General features: G+C 41.3%; 1 protein-coding gene across 4 annotated transcripts in view; it reads right to left on the reverse strand.

The window, feature by feature from the left end:
* The window catches only part of nckipsd (NCK interacting protein with SH3 domain), a 136350-nt gene that overhangs the window by 38765 nt on the left and 79336 nt on the right, over positions 1-18249 (reverse strand). For all 4 annotated transcript variants that reach the window (XM_062969837.1, XM_008105283.3, XM_003217721.4 and 1 more), the window contains exon 5: positions 17012-17610. In XM_062969837.1, the coding sequence (XP_062825907.1) occupies positions 17012-17610 (599 nt within the window). The remainder of the gene's footprint in view (positions 1-17011; positions 17611-18249) is intronic.

Raw genomic sequence — 18249 nt, forward strand, 5'->3', positions numbered from 1 at the left:
CAATGTACTTGAACAACATCATTCTATTAGCAACATTCTCCAATATGACTAACTTCTTGACATATCATGTGCTGTTTTAATGCAATTTCAGCACTAACTCTATTTCTTTCACTCATAGTGTCGGGGTCAGATTTCCTCTTATTAAGCAACTGGCAGCTATTACGGCTATACAGCCACTCATCACAGTCATTTAAAACACCACACTATGACTCAAGACAGCAACAGACAACTTAAATGAACAGATTCTACAATATTTGAAAGATTTGCCTTGGGCTCATTTGTGTTTGTCATTCTACATTTGGATGGCAAAATTATATGAGGGAAACATCCAATCATATCTCTTCTATGAAGGAGAAATGATTATTTGAGGTGCTTATCTCCTATCACTTCCACTGCAAACAGATAGAATACAGATTCTGGTGTGCAAACTTGGCTGTGTTCCCACAAAAGCTTCACGGTGCCTTTGCTGTAGTTCTACCTTTCGTAGATGCATGCAGCCACCACCTCCAAGACCCAACTTTTCAAAGAAGATGTCACTGTACATAAGTCTCTATTGGCAACTGTTTTAAACCTGTGTATTGCTCATGGTTTATACAAAAGTAGGGGCTATCATCTCTTCAACACACCCCAGGAGTTTCTAGCCCAGATTAACAGTGTTGCGTGAGGCACACTTAATTCAATTTATTGAGCCACTCTTTAGTGTTTTGTAGAGAAGTAAGCTCGGCTCCCTGGCTAAGTGTGTAGTAATTGCTGGATCTTTTCTTCTTTTTCTGAAGTTAATAATCCAAGCTTGTTCTACAAAGCCATGGGAACATGAATGTTATTTCCATCAATCATAAACATAATCAATTATTATGAAAAGAATAATAAAAAAGAATGTGCCTTGATAGCCTTAGATGCTGCAAAGGCATTTGATAATGTGAATTGGAATTTTTCTTGCTTATGTTAAAAGAAATTGACATGGGTCATTATTTTATAAATACGATAAAATCAATATACAAATGCCAAAAGGCTAAAATTATAAGATAAACAAAGGAACGAGGCAGAGATGTCCCCTAATCACCGCTTCTATTCATAGTGTCCCTACAAACTCTTTTGAATAAAATACGAGAAGATAAAATTTTGATTGGAACAAAGATAAGAAAAGAATACAAAATAAGAGCCTTTGCTGATTACATAATATGTATCATAGAAAATCCACTGGATAATATACAAAAATAGAAGAAACTATCAGGACTAAAAATAAACAAAAAGAAGACAATGATATTGACTAAGAACCTATCGAAGTAAGGACAAGAAAAACTAAAAGAATTAACAGGATTACAAATAAAATAAAATACTTAGGTGTAAATATAACAGCCAAAATTGCTCAACTGCTGAAAAACAATTACGAAACAAAATGGAAAGAAATAAAAAAGGACCTGGATAATTGGAAACATATTAATCTTTTTCTAATGGGCAGAGTTTCAGCTATCAAAATGAAGATTCTTCCTAAAATGTTATTTCTCTTCCAAACAATCCCAATATTAAGAAATGCCCAGATATTTAAAAAGTGGAATAAAGATCTCACCAAGTTCATCTGGTAAGGAAAAAAACCCCAAGAAAATTAATAAAATTAACTGACAAGAAGAAAAGAGGCAGGTTTGGCCTCACAGATTTAAAACTGTATTATAAAGTCTGTGTGCTACTATGGACAAAGGACTGGGCTAACTTTAAAAAAGCAAAAATATTGACCTTGGAAGGGTTCGACCTCAGAGGTGGATAGCATTCATACATGTGGTATGACAGAAGAATAGAAAAGAACTTTGGTAATCACTTCATAAGTTTGGCCCTAATTAAAATATGGGAGAAATACAAAAGCAGATTTTACCAGAAAACTCCATTATGGATCTCACCCCTGGAAGCAATACAAAGAAGAGAGCTAGCTTGGGAAAAAGCTAGCTAAAGAAATCTTGAAGAAACAAAATGGTAATTACATCCTAAAAACCCAAGAATAAATAAATAAAATTCACAAGAATGTATCTTGGTTTCAATGCAGGCAACTCAAAGAATATTTCAATGAAGAAAAGGAAAAAGAATCTACATGGGACAAAATAATTCAATTAGAAAAGAAAGCAATTACCAAGATACATAAGATTTTATTGAACTGGTCAAAAAAAACCTAAAGTCGTTATTTTATTTCGTGTCAAAAGCATTGTACAACAAATACATTTCAAATAATAATAATAATAATAATAATAAAAAAAGAAATCACAAGCAACTAAATAGTTTTGGACCAAAAGCGGGCAACAGCAACTGCATTGTCTGTAGCTTTAAACAACTCCTCCTCCGTACATGAGGCAGGGCATTGTGGGAAAGCATACATATGCTGAGTTGTTTGTTCAGCTCCACAGTCACACAAGGTGGAGGATTCCTCCAGGTAGTGCCACCTTGCCAAGTTGTCTTTTGATCTGCCCACTCCACTTCTGAGTCTATTCAGGGACTTCCAAGTTGCCCATTCTTGGTTTGCCCCTGGAGAAAGACCCTCTTGGGGGGCCATCCAGTTAGAATTGCCAGGTTTAGCTGCCCAGAGGGACACCCTTGCTGTTGCTGGAGGAACATCAAGAGGAGTGGTGGTTCTCATGAAGCCCTTCCTTGATTTGAGTCTGGTGGGAGGAGGGTGATAGCCATGCAGTGGGTGGCTTTCACAATGTTCGACCTTTTTTCTCTCACCGTTAGCAGCAACTTCCCCTCGCACGTCAGGAGGGGCAATGCCAGCTAACTTGTAGAGTTTATCAACAGGTGTAGGCTTAAGGCATCCCGTGATGATTCTGCATGTTTCATTCAGTGCTATGTCCACCTGCTTTGCATGGGCAGACTTGTGCCAAACAGGACAGGCATACTCTGCAGTTGAGAAAGACAAGGTCAGGGCTGATGTTCTTATTACTTGTGGGTCTGCTCCCCATGCGCTGCCAGTCAGTTTCCGCAGGATGTTATTGCGGAAAGCATTGGATGAACCCAAAAGCATTGGATGAATGGACTAAAGTCGTGAAAGACTGTATGACAAAATGGGTCTCTAATATAGGTAATTCAATCAAAATGGAAGTTTGGAACAGAAGTTGGAATAAAAGATTAAAATAAACGTGTGCTTATGACTTAAAAAAGAACGGGTACAAAATGATATACTGGTGGTACATCACCCCTTAAAAATTGTCAAGATGTTACAAAAATCTACAAGATAAGTGCTGGAAATGTGAGTCACATGAGGGCTCATTTTTCCACATGTAGTGGTCATGCAATATAGCAAATAATTATTGGGAAACAATCCATGAAAAAATCCAGGAAATACTGAAAATGAAAATGCAAATGAAACAGGAATATTTCCTCTCAGGAATGATAGATTTTGAATTACCTTATATACCTGAGTATAAACCAAGTTTTTCAGCCCTTTTTTAAGGCTGAAAAAATGCCCCTTGGCTTATACTCGGGTGAGGGTCCTGGCAGGAAAGTATAGGGCTTAAAGAGCAGGTCCCTCCCCCCAAGAGCATTGAATGGGCTTGCAGCTTCAAGGCCTGGCTGGTTGCTGCCCTGGGGACTCCTTTGTTGGGAGGTGTTAGCTAACACCTCCCAACAAAGGATTCCCCCAGGCATTCAAAAGCCAGGGTTTTTAATCAGTGCATTAAACTATCATTTCTTGTTTTCAATATTCTCCTTTTAAATAATATTTTGAGTGCTTTAAAGAAAAGTGGTAAAATGGTTTTCCCCTCATAAAACACAATTTACGGGAGCAATCAAGATGATCTTTTTTTAAAAAAACCAAAAAAACCACCCAAAAAAACAGCCAAATAACCAACCAGCCTTGAGATGTGTGTGTAGTTCTAGAATTCAGGTTTAATACTGCCCTCTGTGAGAAAGCAGAAAAGAGCTAAAAGTTTTTCTTTTCTCCTGAAGTAGAATAAGACATCATCATTGATTAAAGCTTCACATTGTTTTATACTAAATCTCTCCCCCTCCCTTTCATATTACATTCTTTAATTAGTTGTATCCTTTCTTCTGTCCACCTACTTTAAATTAAAAGTCAAAGCACTACTTTACTAAATCAATTTTAGAATCCATTACCGCAGACTTATTCCCAGGGTGCTCTTTTGAAGGATGAATTTCTTCTGGTATTTTTTATTCGGGTCTACTTTGCTGCTCTGTTCATCCAGCACAAGGCAAAAGAAATATACTGATACCTTGGATACCACATTTAATTGGCAATATGTCTAAGTACACATTCTGCAGCAGAAAAAGTTTGGGAAAGAAGAAATGTGTATCCAAGCTGCATACTTCTTTAACTATGATAAAGATGGGGGATCCACTCAAAGACCATTTTGAAGTTAGCTTTCCCACAAGTTTCAGATTTTGAAACACCCGTGTTTGCATATACACATCCTTTTTGCCTTCTCTCCCCTTTTTTTCAAGCCCCACACCATGTCACCAAGTTGGAACAATGAATGCAATCAGTTATTTAGCAACATCCAATAAGCAAATGGGTACAATTGATTGAGTGATACAATGTAGATAGAGAGGATAACTGAAGCCTGAAGTTATCAACTGAAGTGTAGTGGAGGCTCCTTCTTTGGAGGCTTTAAAATAAAGGCTGGATGGCCATCTGTCGGGGGTGCTTTGAATGTGATTTTCCTGCTTCTTGGCAGGGGGTTGCACTGGATGGCCCATGAGGTTTCTTCCAACTCTATGATTCTATTCTATGGTTCTATGAATGCTGGAAGATCTGAATGAGATTTGAATGATATCCCTCTGTTAGACCTGAGAGGAGCCTGCATTCCCCAGGTGTAGCAAAGAAGCAGTCCTTCCCACACCAGCTGCTGACTTGCCACTGTCCTTGAAGCCTAAAATTTCACAGGCTTCCAAAACAGCACCGAATAGCTATCTAAGGAAGAAAGAATGTTTCCCTGCTGAGTTCTACACATCCTACAAATGTGCCCTTTTGATGAATCAGATGTTTGTCTACATTCCCAACAGTAAAAATGAAGGTGCGAATTCTAGTTTCAGATCTTGATTTATAAAATATTGACAAATTGAACAATTTTGAACAATATGTCTATCCTCTAAACAGAAAAAACACTAGAATTCAATGAAAGAGATCCTGTTGCCAGAAGAGTCAAAACTTTGGAATAAAGGCGTAGATGCCACATAAAAAGAGACAGAAAAATAAGTCAAAGTTAATGGAAGATTTAAAAAATGTTTTAGGTGTCTTTGTATAGCCAAAGGGGAAAAAAGAAAAAGGAAAAATATAAAGAATTAAAAAGAGCTTTAAGAAAGGAAAGACTAGTAATCTGTAAGGAGAATAAAATGAGAAGTTAGGTTCCAAAGTGCTTGTGGCAGATAAAGAAGAACTGAGAATGAGCAGCTATGGTAAGGTAGAACATTCACAATAAGGAGTGCAGGGAAGGGTTTGAGAGACCCTCACAGATCCAAGAACCCATATATGTGATGCATAGTGAAGATGCCTCAAGATGTGATATTATGGAACTTCTGTCACCAACCTAAAAGGCACTTTTCCTCTCTGTTACCATCATCCTCCATCCCTCTCTCCGCTGTCACTACTTTTCTCTCCCCCCCCCCTTTCTCTTCCTCCTCAGAAGAAAAGGAGGAAACAAGAAACCTTAATGCTGCCACCAAATATCGCTCTCTACAGAGCCAACTGCTTCTTGCTTGTGGATCCATTCTGAGTCCAGGAAAGGATGTCATCGGAAATAATCTGTCCCATGGAGTTTGCAGATGTAATCTGGGTAGGGGTCTAAACATCACATGAATGTATAAATTCTTTTTTTAAATGGATTACCCTGCTTGAATCTGATTGGCCAAAATAAGGACAGGTTGCTTTCCTGTAACCGTGTTTCTTCAAGTGGTCCTCTGTGAATTCACACACATGGAATTTACTAAGCCTGTGCAGGCTCTAACAGAAGCTTCCCAAGCTGTGTTCTTTCAAATTTTGGTGGTAATCCCTCCCACTCCTCCCCAGGACATAAAATGCATCCTTGCTCCGTGCTCCCCAGTTCCTGAGTCGCAGCAGCAGCTAGAAAGGAGATTTGAAATGTAGAGGGAAGGAACAGGCAGGTTTGTGCGAACTGTCGATACCATGTGACCCAGGAGGACTTGGACATTTCTGGTCCGCACACGATGTCGGGTTTGGCAGTGTCGTACTTCTTTCAGAGTACCTCAAACCTTTTGCATGGAAGGCCCTTTGAGTAATCGAGTCACACATAGTTTCGATAAATTTTACCAATGTTGACAGTTTGAGGTTTGACTTTTCAGCATTCAGCCTAAGGCAGAGGGAGTCCAGCAGGGATAGAGTGAAGCCAATATGCTCTTGTAAGGCAGCTGGTGACTGGGCCACCAGTACCCAGTCATCCGGGTACATGAATATGATGATAAGGTGTTTTCAGAGGTACCGACATGCACTTTGCGAAGACTTCAAGAACTGTGGCCAGCCCGAAGTAGAGAACAGCAAGTTGGTAAGTTTGCTGGAGGATCTTGAAAAGCAGAAACCGCCAATGTGCCGGACTCACACTGATGTGGAAGTAGGTGTCGCAGGGATCAATGGTGGCAAACCAATCTCCCTCTTCTAACAAGGGTAGGATAGATGAAACCATCACCATTCAGGATCAAGGAGGTGTTTAGGTCTCGAAGGTCTAGGATAGGTGGAGGCCCCCATCCTTTTTGAGGATGATAAAGTACTTGGAGAAGAAAGCTCTTGCATCTTCCTCAGAAGGAACCCGTTGTACTGCTCTCTTGACCAAGAGGAAGCATACCTCGTAAATAATAGCCTGCGAGATCCAAGTGGTGAGGACTTTTCCAGTCTGGGAAGTTCTTTAAATGCAAAGGCATAGCCTCTTTAATAATGTTCAAACCCCATGCATCTGAGGTGATGTTCCTTCAGGCACCGTGCAAGGCGATTGGCAAATAGGTGTCTTGAGGTTGATAGGATTTGGCGGGGTCAAGGAGCTCAGTGGGTAGTGGTAGATAATGAAGACAATGAAGATGCGACATTGTCATATGCACCTGCAAACCTGGGGCTTAGGCTTGTTGGTTGGCCAGGATCACTGTCATTGGTTGTGATGGAGCTGACGCAGAAGTTGTGTCAGAGGGGCAGGGGATGTTCTTTGTTGTGGGTCGTATGCCAGCTGACCAAAGCGCCTGTAGCGGGGCTGGTGCCATCTGGTTGTTTGGTGGTGTTGGGTTTGTGGTTGCATCCCACACTTTGCTGTGAGTAACTTGAAGTCGTGATTTAACTTCAGTTTCTCATCGGCGCCCCCACTGAAGAGACCTATGGTGTCGAAAGGTAAATCCTCGATCACTTGTCGGGTAGCCATTAAAAGACCGGAGGAATGGAGCCATGTATGATGGTGGATTGCGATAACATGGGTGATCATCTTGCCTGTAGTGTCTGGCTCATCTGAAGTCTTCACTATCTGGATCTGGCGGTGTGCCAGGGATGGGGTTTCCTGCTGGACTGACTTACACCAGCAAAAACAATTATTTGTCTGTAGACTGGGTCAACATGAGTGGCATTCTCTCATGGAAAATTGACACCCACACTAGTGGAAGTAAATCTAGAAGGCATCAATGCTACCATATTGCTTTGTCCAAGCAATCTATAGTGGTTATAGGTTACATAAGAAACAGGGAGGTTTATATCTTGAATATATGCAATGAACAAAGTTTATAGTACACTGACACCAGGGAGTGGCAATCAATTCTGGCTTCTCAGGAAGTGTTGACAATGCAAACTCTTTAAAAATCATAGAAAGATGCAGGTGGTCAACACAAACACTTGCCTCTCTTTACTATGATGAAGACATTTGTTCTGTTTCCACAAATAGATAGAATATTACTTGATTTCCCCTGAATAGCAGACCATGACCAGGGTTTCTTCACACCCTGAAACAGCAGCTGTTTCTCTTGCAGAAAAGTACTTTGCACCTGTATTATGCACCCTGCCAACCCAATCACAAACAGTACATCAGCTGCCAGCTCAGTTTACACCTCACTGAACTGGCAATAGGAGACAAGAGAAGATATAGGCTTTACTGATGAAAGTGCTGATGGGATGAATTACTGTTCGACTGCAGAAAGGAATTTGCTTTTGCTTATTCACTTGAAGGTATTTATTCTGTACCCATCTTTGCACAGACTAATCTTTTTGAAGCCTGCCCTCTGGATTCAAACCTCACTACAAGTTGGGTTAGTGGTTCTCAGCCTTTGGTTCCAGACTGTGTAGTGAAGTTTTAAACAGGTGCTGAGATTAGGCCGATTTTGGTGCCACCTAGGCATTGAAGATAGGACAATCTATAACTAGGACATCTCACAACTGAGCCAAAAAAGGCCCCGGTGACCTGCTGATCTGTTCTATTAGTCTAACCCAGTGGTTCTGAAACTGTGAGTCCCCAGGTGTTTCTGTCTACAACTCCCAGAAATCTCAGCTAGTTTACCAGCTGCTGAGAGTTGAGGGCCAAAACATCTGAGGACTCACAGGTTGAGAACCACTGCTTTAACCTTTGTGATGCCTATTGTTTTCCCTATAATTTCAAATGACGAAAAAGCCACACTCCTTTTGTAAACAAGGTCACAATGGCAAGAACAACTGAGCAACTTAAACATTACTTTCACTTGAGAAGTCAGCACAGAAACTTCACACATCCCAGCCGTCAAATTAAAGATTAGTTTTGGTAGTAGAAATTTGTTTTACTAGACTATGGTCAGCAAAAAGGTGCTTGCCTTTAGGTCCAAGCCATTGGATACAGACAGAATCAAATTACGGACAGTTGGTAGACTGGGGGAAAGAAGGATAAAAAGCTGTAGCAAAAACTGGTTAAAGGTTTTTGCTGAAACTCAAACTAAATGTTGATACAGCAGCTTTATCAAGTTTTAAAATGCAATGACCCTCATGTCATATGGCACCAGAAATAGAAAGAACCACTTTTGCTTATAGTTATTTTATTCATGATGTATAGGGTTAAGATTTGATCTGAACTTTTGAATAAACAATAGTTTTCTGCATCTGAATACCTCTGTGAACACTTTTGTGTAATTCTGCCAGTAGCAAGAAGCTTTCATATTAGGAGGCTGATTGGAAGCTCTCTCTTCACAACTAGCTGGTAAACCAGACAGGTTATTCCTATAACAGTCATTAAAATGCACAGTTTATTCCTCATGTGTATACAATGGGGTGGGGGCAGCTCAAATGGATTGAAGATTGTTCATAAGTTAAATAAGGGACTGTAAACAAACTATGAATAAAAGATGAGTGCCCTTCAAAGACCACATAGTGTAGTCTAAAACGATGTGGCCTCTTCATCAGTCATGTTCAAGCAAGGCAATGAACTACCTTGAGACTTGCAGCCTTCCACCTCTTAGATAGCAGAATAAGAAATGGTTCCTTACCTGTAACCATGTTTCTTCAAGTGGTCATCAGAAGAATACCACAGCTGAGATGGATTCTTCTGGAAAGTTCCTGAAGGCTACAGCCCTGCTCCCATCCCCCAGAGTATATAGCCAGATGGAAGGGGCTATATGCACAAGTGAAATATGCACTTGTCCAGGTAATGCCTGACCGGAAAGATGGTATGCTAGCCAAATTGTTGATACCAGCCATGATTAAATCCGCTGCCTAGAGACAAAATTTGGAAGTGTCTTCATAAAATTGTAGGAAAAGACAAGGTGATTTTCTGATGTTTGCTGTCCTGTCAACACAGAAAATCGTCGCTCTGTGAACATCTAGAAAGCGTAAAGAGTGCTTGAGATCCATGGATGGAATTTGAAAGAAGGCAGGCATGTGCCTCAGAAGTGTGAAAATTGGAAGTAACCTTCAGAAGGAATGCAATATCAGTTCATAGGGTTACCTTGTCCTCATGGAATCAAAGGTATGCTTCATCAGCTCTGAAGGCACACAGCTCGCTGACCTGACGGGTTGAGGTGATGACCTCAAGGAGTGCAGTCTTCCAGGAAAGGTGGTTGAAGGCAGAAGTTGCCATGGGTTCAAAGGGTGGCTAAGTTAGTGCTGTCAACACTATTTCCAAGTCCTATGAGGGAGTTATTGGTGTCACTGGGGGCTGGAAGTTTTTATATCCCTGCAGAAAAGTTCTTACAAGGGGGTCTGTGAAGAAGGAAGGGAGACCTGCTGATGTCCTGTATGGTCGCCAAATAGCATTTGAATGATGCCAGAGGTAGGCCGTCATTGGAGAGGGATATCAAAAAGTCCAGAAGCAATGTCATATGTGCTGAATAGAGGTCAAGCCTGCGTTCCTGACTGAAGGTTGTGAAAAGTTTTCATTTATAAGCATAGAATCACTTGGTCAAGGGTCTGTGTGTGAGATCATGAATAGCTCTCACTTGGTCAGAGAGGTGCAGGAGTGAATTCGCCATGCTGTGAGGCAGAGGTGCTTGACATCAGGATGAAGAATGCAGCCATTGCTGCACGTCAGGAGGTCTGGCCTGCAGGGGAGGTGAAGGAAATGTCTGCTGGAGAGGTGAAGCAGCGGAGCAAACCATGGTTGCTTGGGAGCAATTAGGATACAGTTGGAATTGTCCAGCTGAATCTTGGACACCCACCCTGGTTAGCAAAGGAAGAGGAGGGAACATGTATAGAAATCACTTCGACCATGTGATCAGGAAAGTGTCCCCAAGACAACCTGTGGCGTGATGTGGAGGGTGCTGTGCACAGTAGATCTGACATTTTGTGTTGGATGGAGCTGCAAAGATATCTATCACTGGGATTCCCTATCAAGTGAAAAGTGCATAAGCTTCTTGATGGTCCAGCGACCATGTGTGGTTGGCTGGAGGTGCTGAGCTGATGTGATCGGACAGAATTCTTGGTGTCAAGATGAATTTGCCTGGAGATGCACCATTGTCAGAGTCAAGTCGTGAGTGATATGAGCATGCAGGATTGAGTACCCCCTTGCTTGCTGACATAAAAGCAGGTTGTGGAGTTGTCGGTTACTACCTGTAACACTTTCCCCATTAGGATGTGCTTGAACGGGAGGGCCTTCTCTACTGCCAGCATCTCAAGATAATGGATGTGCTTGTTCTTGTCTTGCACTGTCCATACACCGTGAGTAGTGAGGTTCTGTAGGTGTGACCTCCAGCCATGGAAGGAAGCATCTGTTGTGTTAGTGATGGACTTGGTGGCTGGAATAGAATGCCTACACATACGTTCACTCGATGAATCCACCAGGGCAACGACTGCTGTACTGTATAGGGGATGTGCTGGGACTGTTGTAAAGTGAATTGAACATCCTGAGGAATCACATTTGTAGGGGGCAAAGTTTCAATCGAGCGAAGGGCGTTACTGCGGTGGTGGAAGCCATGTGTCCCAAAAGGTACTGGACATCCCTGGTAGTCATGTGGTGTCTTCGTGTTAGGTGCTGAACAAAGAGTGTGAAATCTCGTCTCGAAGGTATGCCTTCTGATGTACCAAGTCTAGAATCGAACTGAATCGAACAGTCAGTGCTGGATTCAGATAGGATTTTTTGAGGTTGATTATTAGACCCAAGCTCTGCAAAAGAGACAGTGTGACATGTTTCTTGAGCAAGGCTGCCAAGCGTCCAACTAAGAGCCAATAATCAAGATAAGGGTAGACCGTTATTCCCTGTATACAGAGATGACCTGCAATGATGGCCATTTCTTTAGTAAATACCCTAGGTAGAGATATCAAAGGGCATGACCCAGAAAGAGAAAGCTTGGTTGCCTATCATAAATGACAGGAACATGTGAAGATGTGGTCAAATGCCTATATGGAAATATGCATCCTTAAGATCAATAGTTGCAAACCAACAACCCTTTAACAGAAGAGGCAGAATGGACATTGTTACCATTCGAAATTTCAGAGGATAAATATAAGTGTTCAATTCTCTTAAATTCAGAATAGGCCCTGTCCACCATCCTTTTTGGGGACATCTGATATGCCCCCATACAGGCGTCGTAAGGAGCTAAACGAGTGACCAAGCTTGCATAGTGTACTTTTCTCCCCAAAGTATCCACTTTCCTACCCTCCCTATATGGGGGACCAGCATAAGGCTTTCTTGAGTGCTTCAGCTGCATGACATCCACAACAACCAAATTCAGTTTAGATGGCTTTGCCAACCAAGAAGCAGTGGAACATGTCCACCTGGTAGAGAGAATCAATATGCCTGGAGATGGCAGGAAAAACTGATGGTGGTGTCTCCTGGGACCTTGTAAGTTGCAGCAGGTAAAATAATGTGGGGACAACTGTTGGTGCTAGGACATGCTGCTGTTCAGCTGGGAACAGTGGGTTGTCTACCAGGGTGAGCGACAGTGCAGCTGGAAGATTCAGGGCTCGAGCCAGTCAAAGCATAAAAAAAGGAAAACTTGAGGGCTCTTCCAGAATGAGTAATGGCATTGGCTTGGTACCATCCTAGCCATGAGACTCATCATCCGAGGATAGGGAATCCATGTCGGAGTGCACATCCATTTGTGGAGGTGACGAAGGAAAGGCAGAGCAAGACAGAGCATAAGCATAAAGACTTCATCCTTCAGCTGAGATGGAAGGTCCCGGCATTGGAGGCAGGAAATGGCCATCTGGGGCTATGGATGGGGCAGGGCAAATTAGTACCACCCTGCCTGCCAAGGATAACCCCATGCCTGAGAGGCATTAGGTGCGTATTTGAGCACGGAATAGTTTTCTTCTGAAAGCACATTACAACATTACAAAAGTAGTTCGGTATACAGTATTAATGGGTGTCACAGCTCGTAACAAGGAGCCATCCCAAGGGGGTCCAGAATTGAGGGTGTCACTGCCTTAACTTGTGCAAACTTAGGTTGGTGAGTACTTGAGCACCCTGGTTGTATGGGGAAAGCATAGGTGGTGATGGAATAGTTAGCAAGCCCTAGAAAGGGAGGGGGCACTCCTCCATTGCATCCTACTGGCCAGTAAACAATCACTCAAGCGGTGTATGTCTGGCATCCTTCTTGAAGAGGGAGCTGCTCCTCTGCTATAGGAGGAGATGCAATGACGCCCAAACAGTGCAGTTGCTGCATCACTGGCAGCATCAGCTTTGCGCCTCTAAGCCAGAAGGGGGAGGGGCTTAGGCCTAACGCCCTTGGCTGTTATTAGGAAAACTATTCTCAGGTCAGATGGTGCTGGTTGCAGGTGCCTAGTCTTCTGGTGGCAGTAGGGACTTCCTGAGGCTGCATTACAGTAGCGGGGGTGCTTTTGGAATGTGTGTTGCCATTCTTGGCATGCCCAGGTGCCGCAACTGGGCCCGGTAAGTCCAGTGTGGGCATATCCAATGGAAAAAGAAAGGAAGTCAACAGTGCTGGTCCCCCGGCTGCATCATTCCCCATAGATTCCAAAGTCCCTGAAGAGGCGATCGCTATCCATTTCAAAAGCTTGCAGACTTCAGGGGGCTTTTCTCCACATGAAGTGCAGTTCTTTCCCTCTGGGGCTGGCCTACTGGCCTGAGAATAGTTTTCCTAATAACGCGGAAGGCTGAGGTTGTAAGGAGGAAGGAGCTATAGTTTCTAACTTCTTGCTGCTTTCGCAGACAGAAGAAACTGAGGCTACAGCCCCTTCCCTCTGGTGGATGGGGGTACAGCTGTAGCCTTCTGCCTTCAGGAGTTTTCCAAAAGAATCCAACTCAGCTGTGTAACCACAGAAACTACCACAGATGCATATTTCGCAAAGATCACAATGAATAATACAATCTGCTCGAACACTGTTCTTGAAGCTTTTTGCTTTTATTTTGTGTGTTTGAGAGAGTTTGTGAAGTTATTAGTATATTACTCACTTTATACCAATGTTATATCATGTATATGTGCCTTTAGGTCACCTGTAAACTTATGACAAACCCATTAAACCATTTGGTTTATATTACACATTGTGCAATGTTATGTTTCATATCAATGTTCTGTGTACAGAATGAGTATCCCTTATCTAAAATGCTTGGGACCAGGTGTGTTTTGCGGTTTGTAATACCCGTATTTGCAAATAGGTGCATAATGAGATATTTTATACAATACTTTTAACAGTTTTGTGTACAAAAATGTGTGTGTACACTGAACCATTAGAAAGCAAAGTGGTCACCATCTCAGCCATCCTTGTGGACAATTTCAGGTTTTGGAGAATTTTAGAATTTGGAATTTTTAAGAAGAGATGCTCAATCTGTATCAGAGATTATTTTCACTATAAGCCACCCTGAGAATGGGAGACATGCTTATGATTTTAAGAACAAAATGAAAACCTTGCATAGAAATAAGATGTTGTCTTAGGTTGATAAAGACTAGATGGTTTAACAGAGTAGTTCCACTTACTGTAACATTGCTTCTAAAATATGTACCGTAACTGAGAATAAAAATGTAACTTAGGGTAGCCATAATAGGATCTCCTGATAAACAGTTGTTTATAATTATCTTCCTTATTCCATTTAAAATATTTATTTATTATTAGTAAACAACTGTAAATTTTACACAGTGAACCAAACCAGATGGGGAAAAAAGCAGGTTATTAAAGGTCCTGCTGCAACGCTTTCACATTTAAATTTCCATGCCTAGCGGTTCTTTCCTTAGATGCCTAATGCTGTATTAGTTGCTTATTACCATAAGGTGATTAAAAAGATGTTATGACCTTATCCTACTTTCTACTGATTTAGTGGCATGGCCTGTAAGTTGTTCGACAGTTCAGCTATTTCTTCATGAAAAAATATAGAAATGATAATGCCTCCCTTTATGCTACTTTCATGTAATTTCAAAACCATTATTTCACAATTTGTAACATTTAGATGGAAAATGAAAATAGCTCTTCTGATCCAGGGAAAATGCAGTTGCATATTGCAAGAGAGAGGCTTATTGCGTCTTCCTAAAAAAATCAGTAATATTTTGGCATTCCAATTTCATGTCAACCAGACTGTCCCATAAATGGATATGAACAGGGTTTTTTTCCTGCTTTAATAACATCTTCCCAGACCTTCAGCAATTTGGGTTGTTTGCTGCATGCTAACAACCTTAGGGCCCTGGTGTCTGCCACAGACGTTAAGGCCATCTCAGTGTATTTCAGAAGAATGAGAAAAGGAAAGCTGTCTTGACAGACCAATCTATCTCAGTTCTTCCTCCCTTGAACACATGACACTTTAAGTTCAATTATATTTTACATTTTAGATAATAAATTATTGAGCATTCTAAATGAGAAAATTGAATGTACATAATATACTTGCAAGAGAAATAAAAGAGGTAGCCTATGCTGTACATGTGGTGGTGAAGAGGAACTGATCAGCCCTCCATTGTTCCCATCATAAAGTGGAAACTTGTCACTGGAAACTTGTTGGGTTGTTGCTAATCATGAGTGGTGACTGTACATGGTCAAAAACATAGACCTGTAATATGGGCAGCATTACTCTTACACTGGCTGGGCCCTTGGTATTTGCTGTGGTTTGGTTCCAACTTCCAAGACATCACCACAAAGGATACCAAAATCTATGGATGATGAAGTCCCATTACATTCAATAGCATAGCAAAATGGTGACCCTTATATAAAATGACAAAATCAAGCCCCCCCCCCCCCCCCCCCGGTTAAATAAACATCAAGATATGGATGATAGAATCCATGGATACAGAATGCATGGCTACAGATGGTTAGCTGTATTGTCACTCTACAGAAGGGGCAGAAAAATATGGGATAAACAGCTTCTCTGGTGCTGCCTGAATTCCCCTCCTTTTACATTTGTACTCATGGTTTTCAAGTCACTTTTTCTTAGTCTATGCAATGGTGGTTTTTCCAGAATAGAAAAATTATAGCTTAAATAAATGATTTTGTGTTGCTATGTGTGTGTCTCCACACCTATCTCCAACCAAGCACCAGTGCTTTGTAAAAAACAGTTTTAAAATTCTTCCCAATATCCTGTTTCTTACTGCACACTTCTGGCTGTTATAAATTCAAGAGACAACTTTTCTCAAACATTCTTTATCTTTTTTGCCTTTGTCCATTCACACCCTACTTTAAAGACATAGTTTTCAAGTTCATGCATTTCATTTTCTCTTTACTGGTGGGGATTCCATAAACTGCTGTGTGAATTAGCCACTATCCAAATTTACAGTCATAGTCTTAAAAGTCTGTGAGTTTTCACTTTCTGAAAAATGGGTTGCTGGCTGCTGTAGATTCAAAAGACAGCTCTGTTCTCTGAACCATCAAATTCCAATGGCCTGCAGCTTTCATTGTTCTTCTCACCATCCTTCAAACTCTCTTTAAGAATAAACCTTGGTGAAGAATTTCACAAGATAAGTCATGCTTCTGAAAACATTATGACCAAACACCTCCTTCTTCAAAACAGTGAGCAAGGGGGTGGCAGTAAGGGTTGGTTCCCATACATCTTTTCTACCATGACAAACCCAACTTCATAGCCCTTCTGAAATCAAGATAAAAGGCTATTCTACATTTTACTTGCAAATTCCTTGTAGTACTGAAAGAAGTTGGTTCCATCTGTTGATTTCCTTGGCTTGCACCCCACCCACCTGAATGAGCTCCAGACACTACTGGTATAAGAGTCCTCATACAATTATTTTATGCAAAACAGGCAATGGCCTATGCTTCTAGTGTCACTTAAAGCATTTTACCTCTCATTCTCTTTTCCTTTCAAACATGCCTTCCAAAAACCATGTTCAGCAGCCAATAAGGCTTGGAAAATTGTTTCAGTCCACTGCATGCCAACTGCAAAAAAGCCAGAAACCTCCCCCAACATTTCCTGTGAAAGACACACACACACACCAGTACTGCCAGGTAGTCATTTGAACATTATTATCTGTACTAGTAGGTTTATATTCCCTATCTGAGAACATTTGATTTACTTTTCTTTGAATTATTTCTGAAACCCATGGAAGAAGCACTGCAGAAGAATTAGATTATATAAGTGTGATTCTCTCATTTCTTAAGCTTTAACAAGTACTTTATTAAGCATTCCAATCAAATTAAACTGTAGTATATATACAACAGAAATAAAAACCAAGCACTCATACCTACCTTGCTTTCCACTAGTGAGATGAGAATCTGCTCCATGATGCTGGTGGTGGCTGGAACAGAAGTTTGAATATGGCCAATCACCACACCTATGGCAACTCGAGAAAGCTCATAGCTCAGATTTGTGTTTCTGCGTACTAGTTCAATCAATTCAGCACCTATTGTCTTTGGCACAGATACTATGATGCCAGATGATTCCTGTTCCACGTCCTCCAAACAATCTGATTTCTTCTCTTCTAGGCAAAGAGATTCAAAGATTCCCAAGCCTTCAGCAGCAGCAACTGGCACAGTCTCTTTGGCTTGCATGATCTTATTATTTGCATGTGAGACGTCAATTTGCAGAGGAGGCCGTGGAGCAGCTCTCTTGATCTGAGGGGATTTGCTTGCACTCCTATGCTTCCTTTGCACTACCGGACTAACCTCTAAGCTATGTGATCCCACTGTGTGGGCACTTCTGCTGGGGACCGGTGGAGGGGTGTTGCTGGGGCTGGGGGTAGCTGTCGGGAGGCCTGATTCTGTAGAGCCAGTGTACAAGGTATCCAGCGAGGTTGTGCTTACTGAAGAGGCACTAGACACTGACCCAGAGGTGATTTCAACTTCATCTGAAAGGCAACAATTAAAATGTCTTAGCAACAATATCAAAGGAAATGAAGAAAAAACAATTGCAGAAGCAAAGTATGTTAAAAGGCTCACTGTGCATGTTCCAGTAGCAGTTTAACTACCCTTCCAGTTTTCACTTATCTCAAAGCAAAATTGTATTAACTGTCTCTTGAGTATTCCTGGTTGCTAACCTCCTAATAGCAAGGAAGAAAAGGCTGTTCATCAGAGATGACTTTTCTTCAAAAACCTCACTAAAATGTAGGGGAGGAAGTATTTTCCTCATAGGATTAGGCAGTGGTTTTCATTTTAGGCAGACAGCTATTCATCTGAATACTGTGTCATTCTGTCTTGAATGTAAAAGCCAGACTTTCTCAAACATCCTCTTTTTATTTCTGTAATTATTTTCCAAAGAGAGCACATGGTTGAGGTCACAAAGAGTTAGAGATCATATGTGACAGAAAGAAACTAATCCTTGTCCATCTGTTGGCTGCTTTCTGGCAATGGGATTTTAGCTCTATAGTTTATCCAAAGTTTTTCTGCTACACAAAATTATTTGATGCTGATTTTTGAATAAGGAAGGAACTGAAATTAACATTCTTATAGGTTTTAAAAACTCCTCTCATTTGGAATCCCTTAAGCTA

This window comes from Anolis carolinensis, chromosome 2 (genome assembly GCF_035594765.1).
Source record: "Anolis carolinensis isolate JA03-04 chromosome 2, rAnoCar3.1.pri, whole genome shotgun sequence".
Classification (NCBI taxonomy): domain Eukaryota; kingdom Metazoa; phylum Chordata; class Lepidosauria; order Squamata; family Dactyloidae; genus Anolis; species Anolis carolinensis.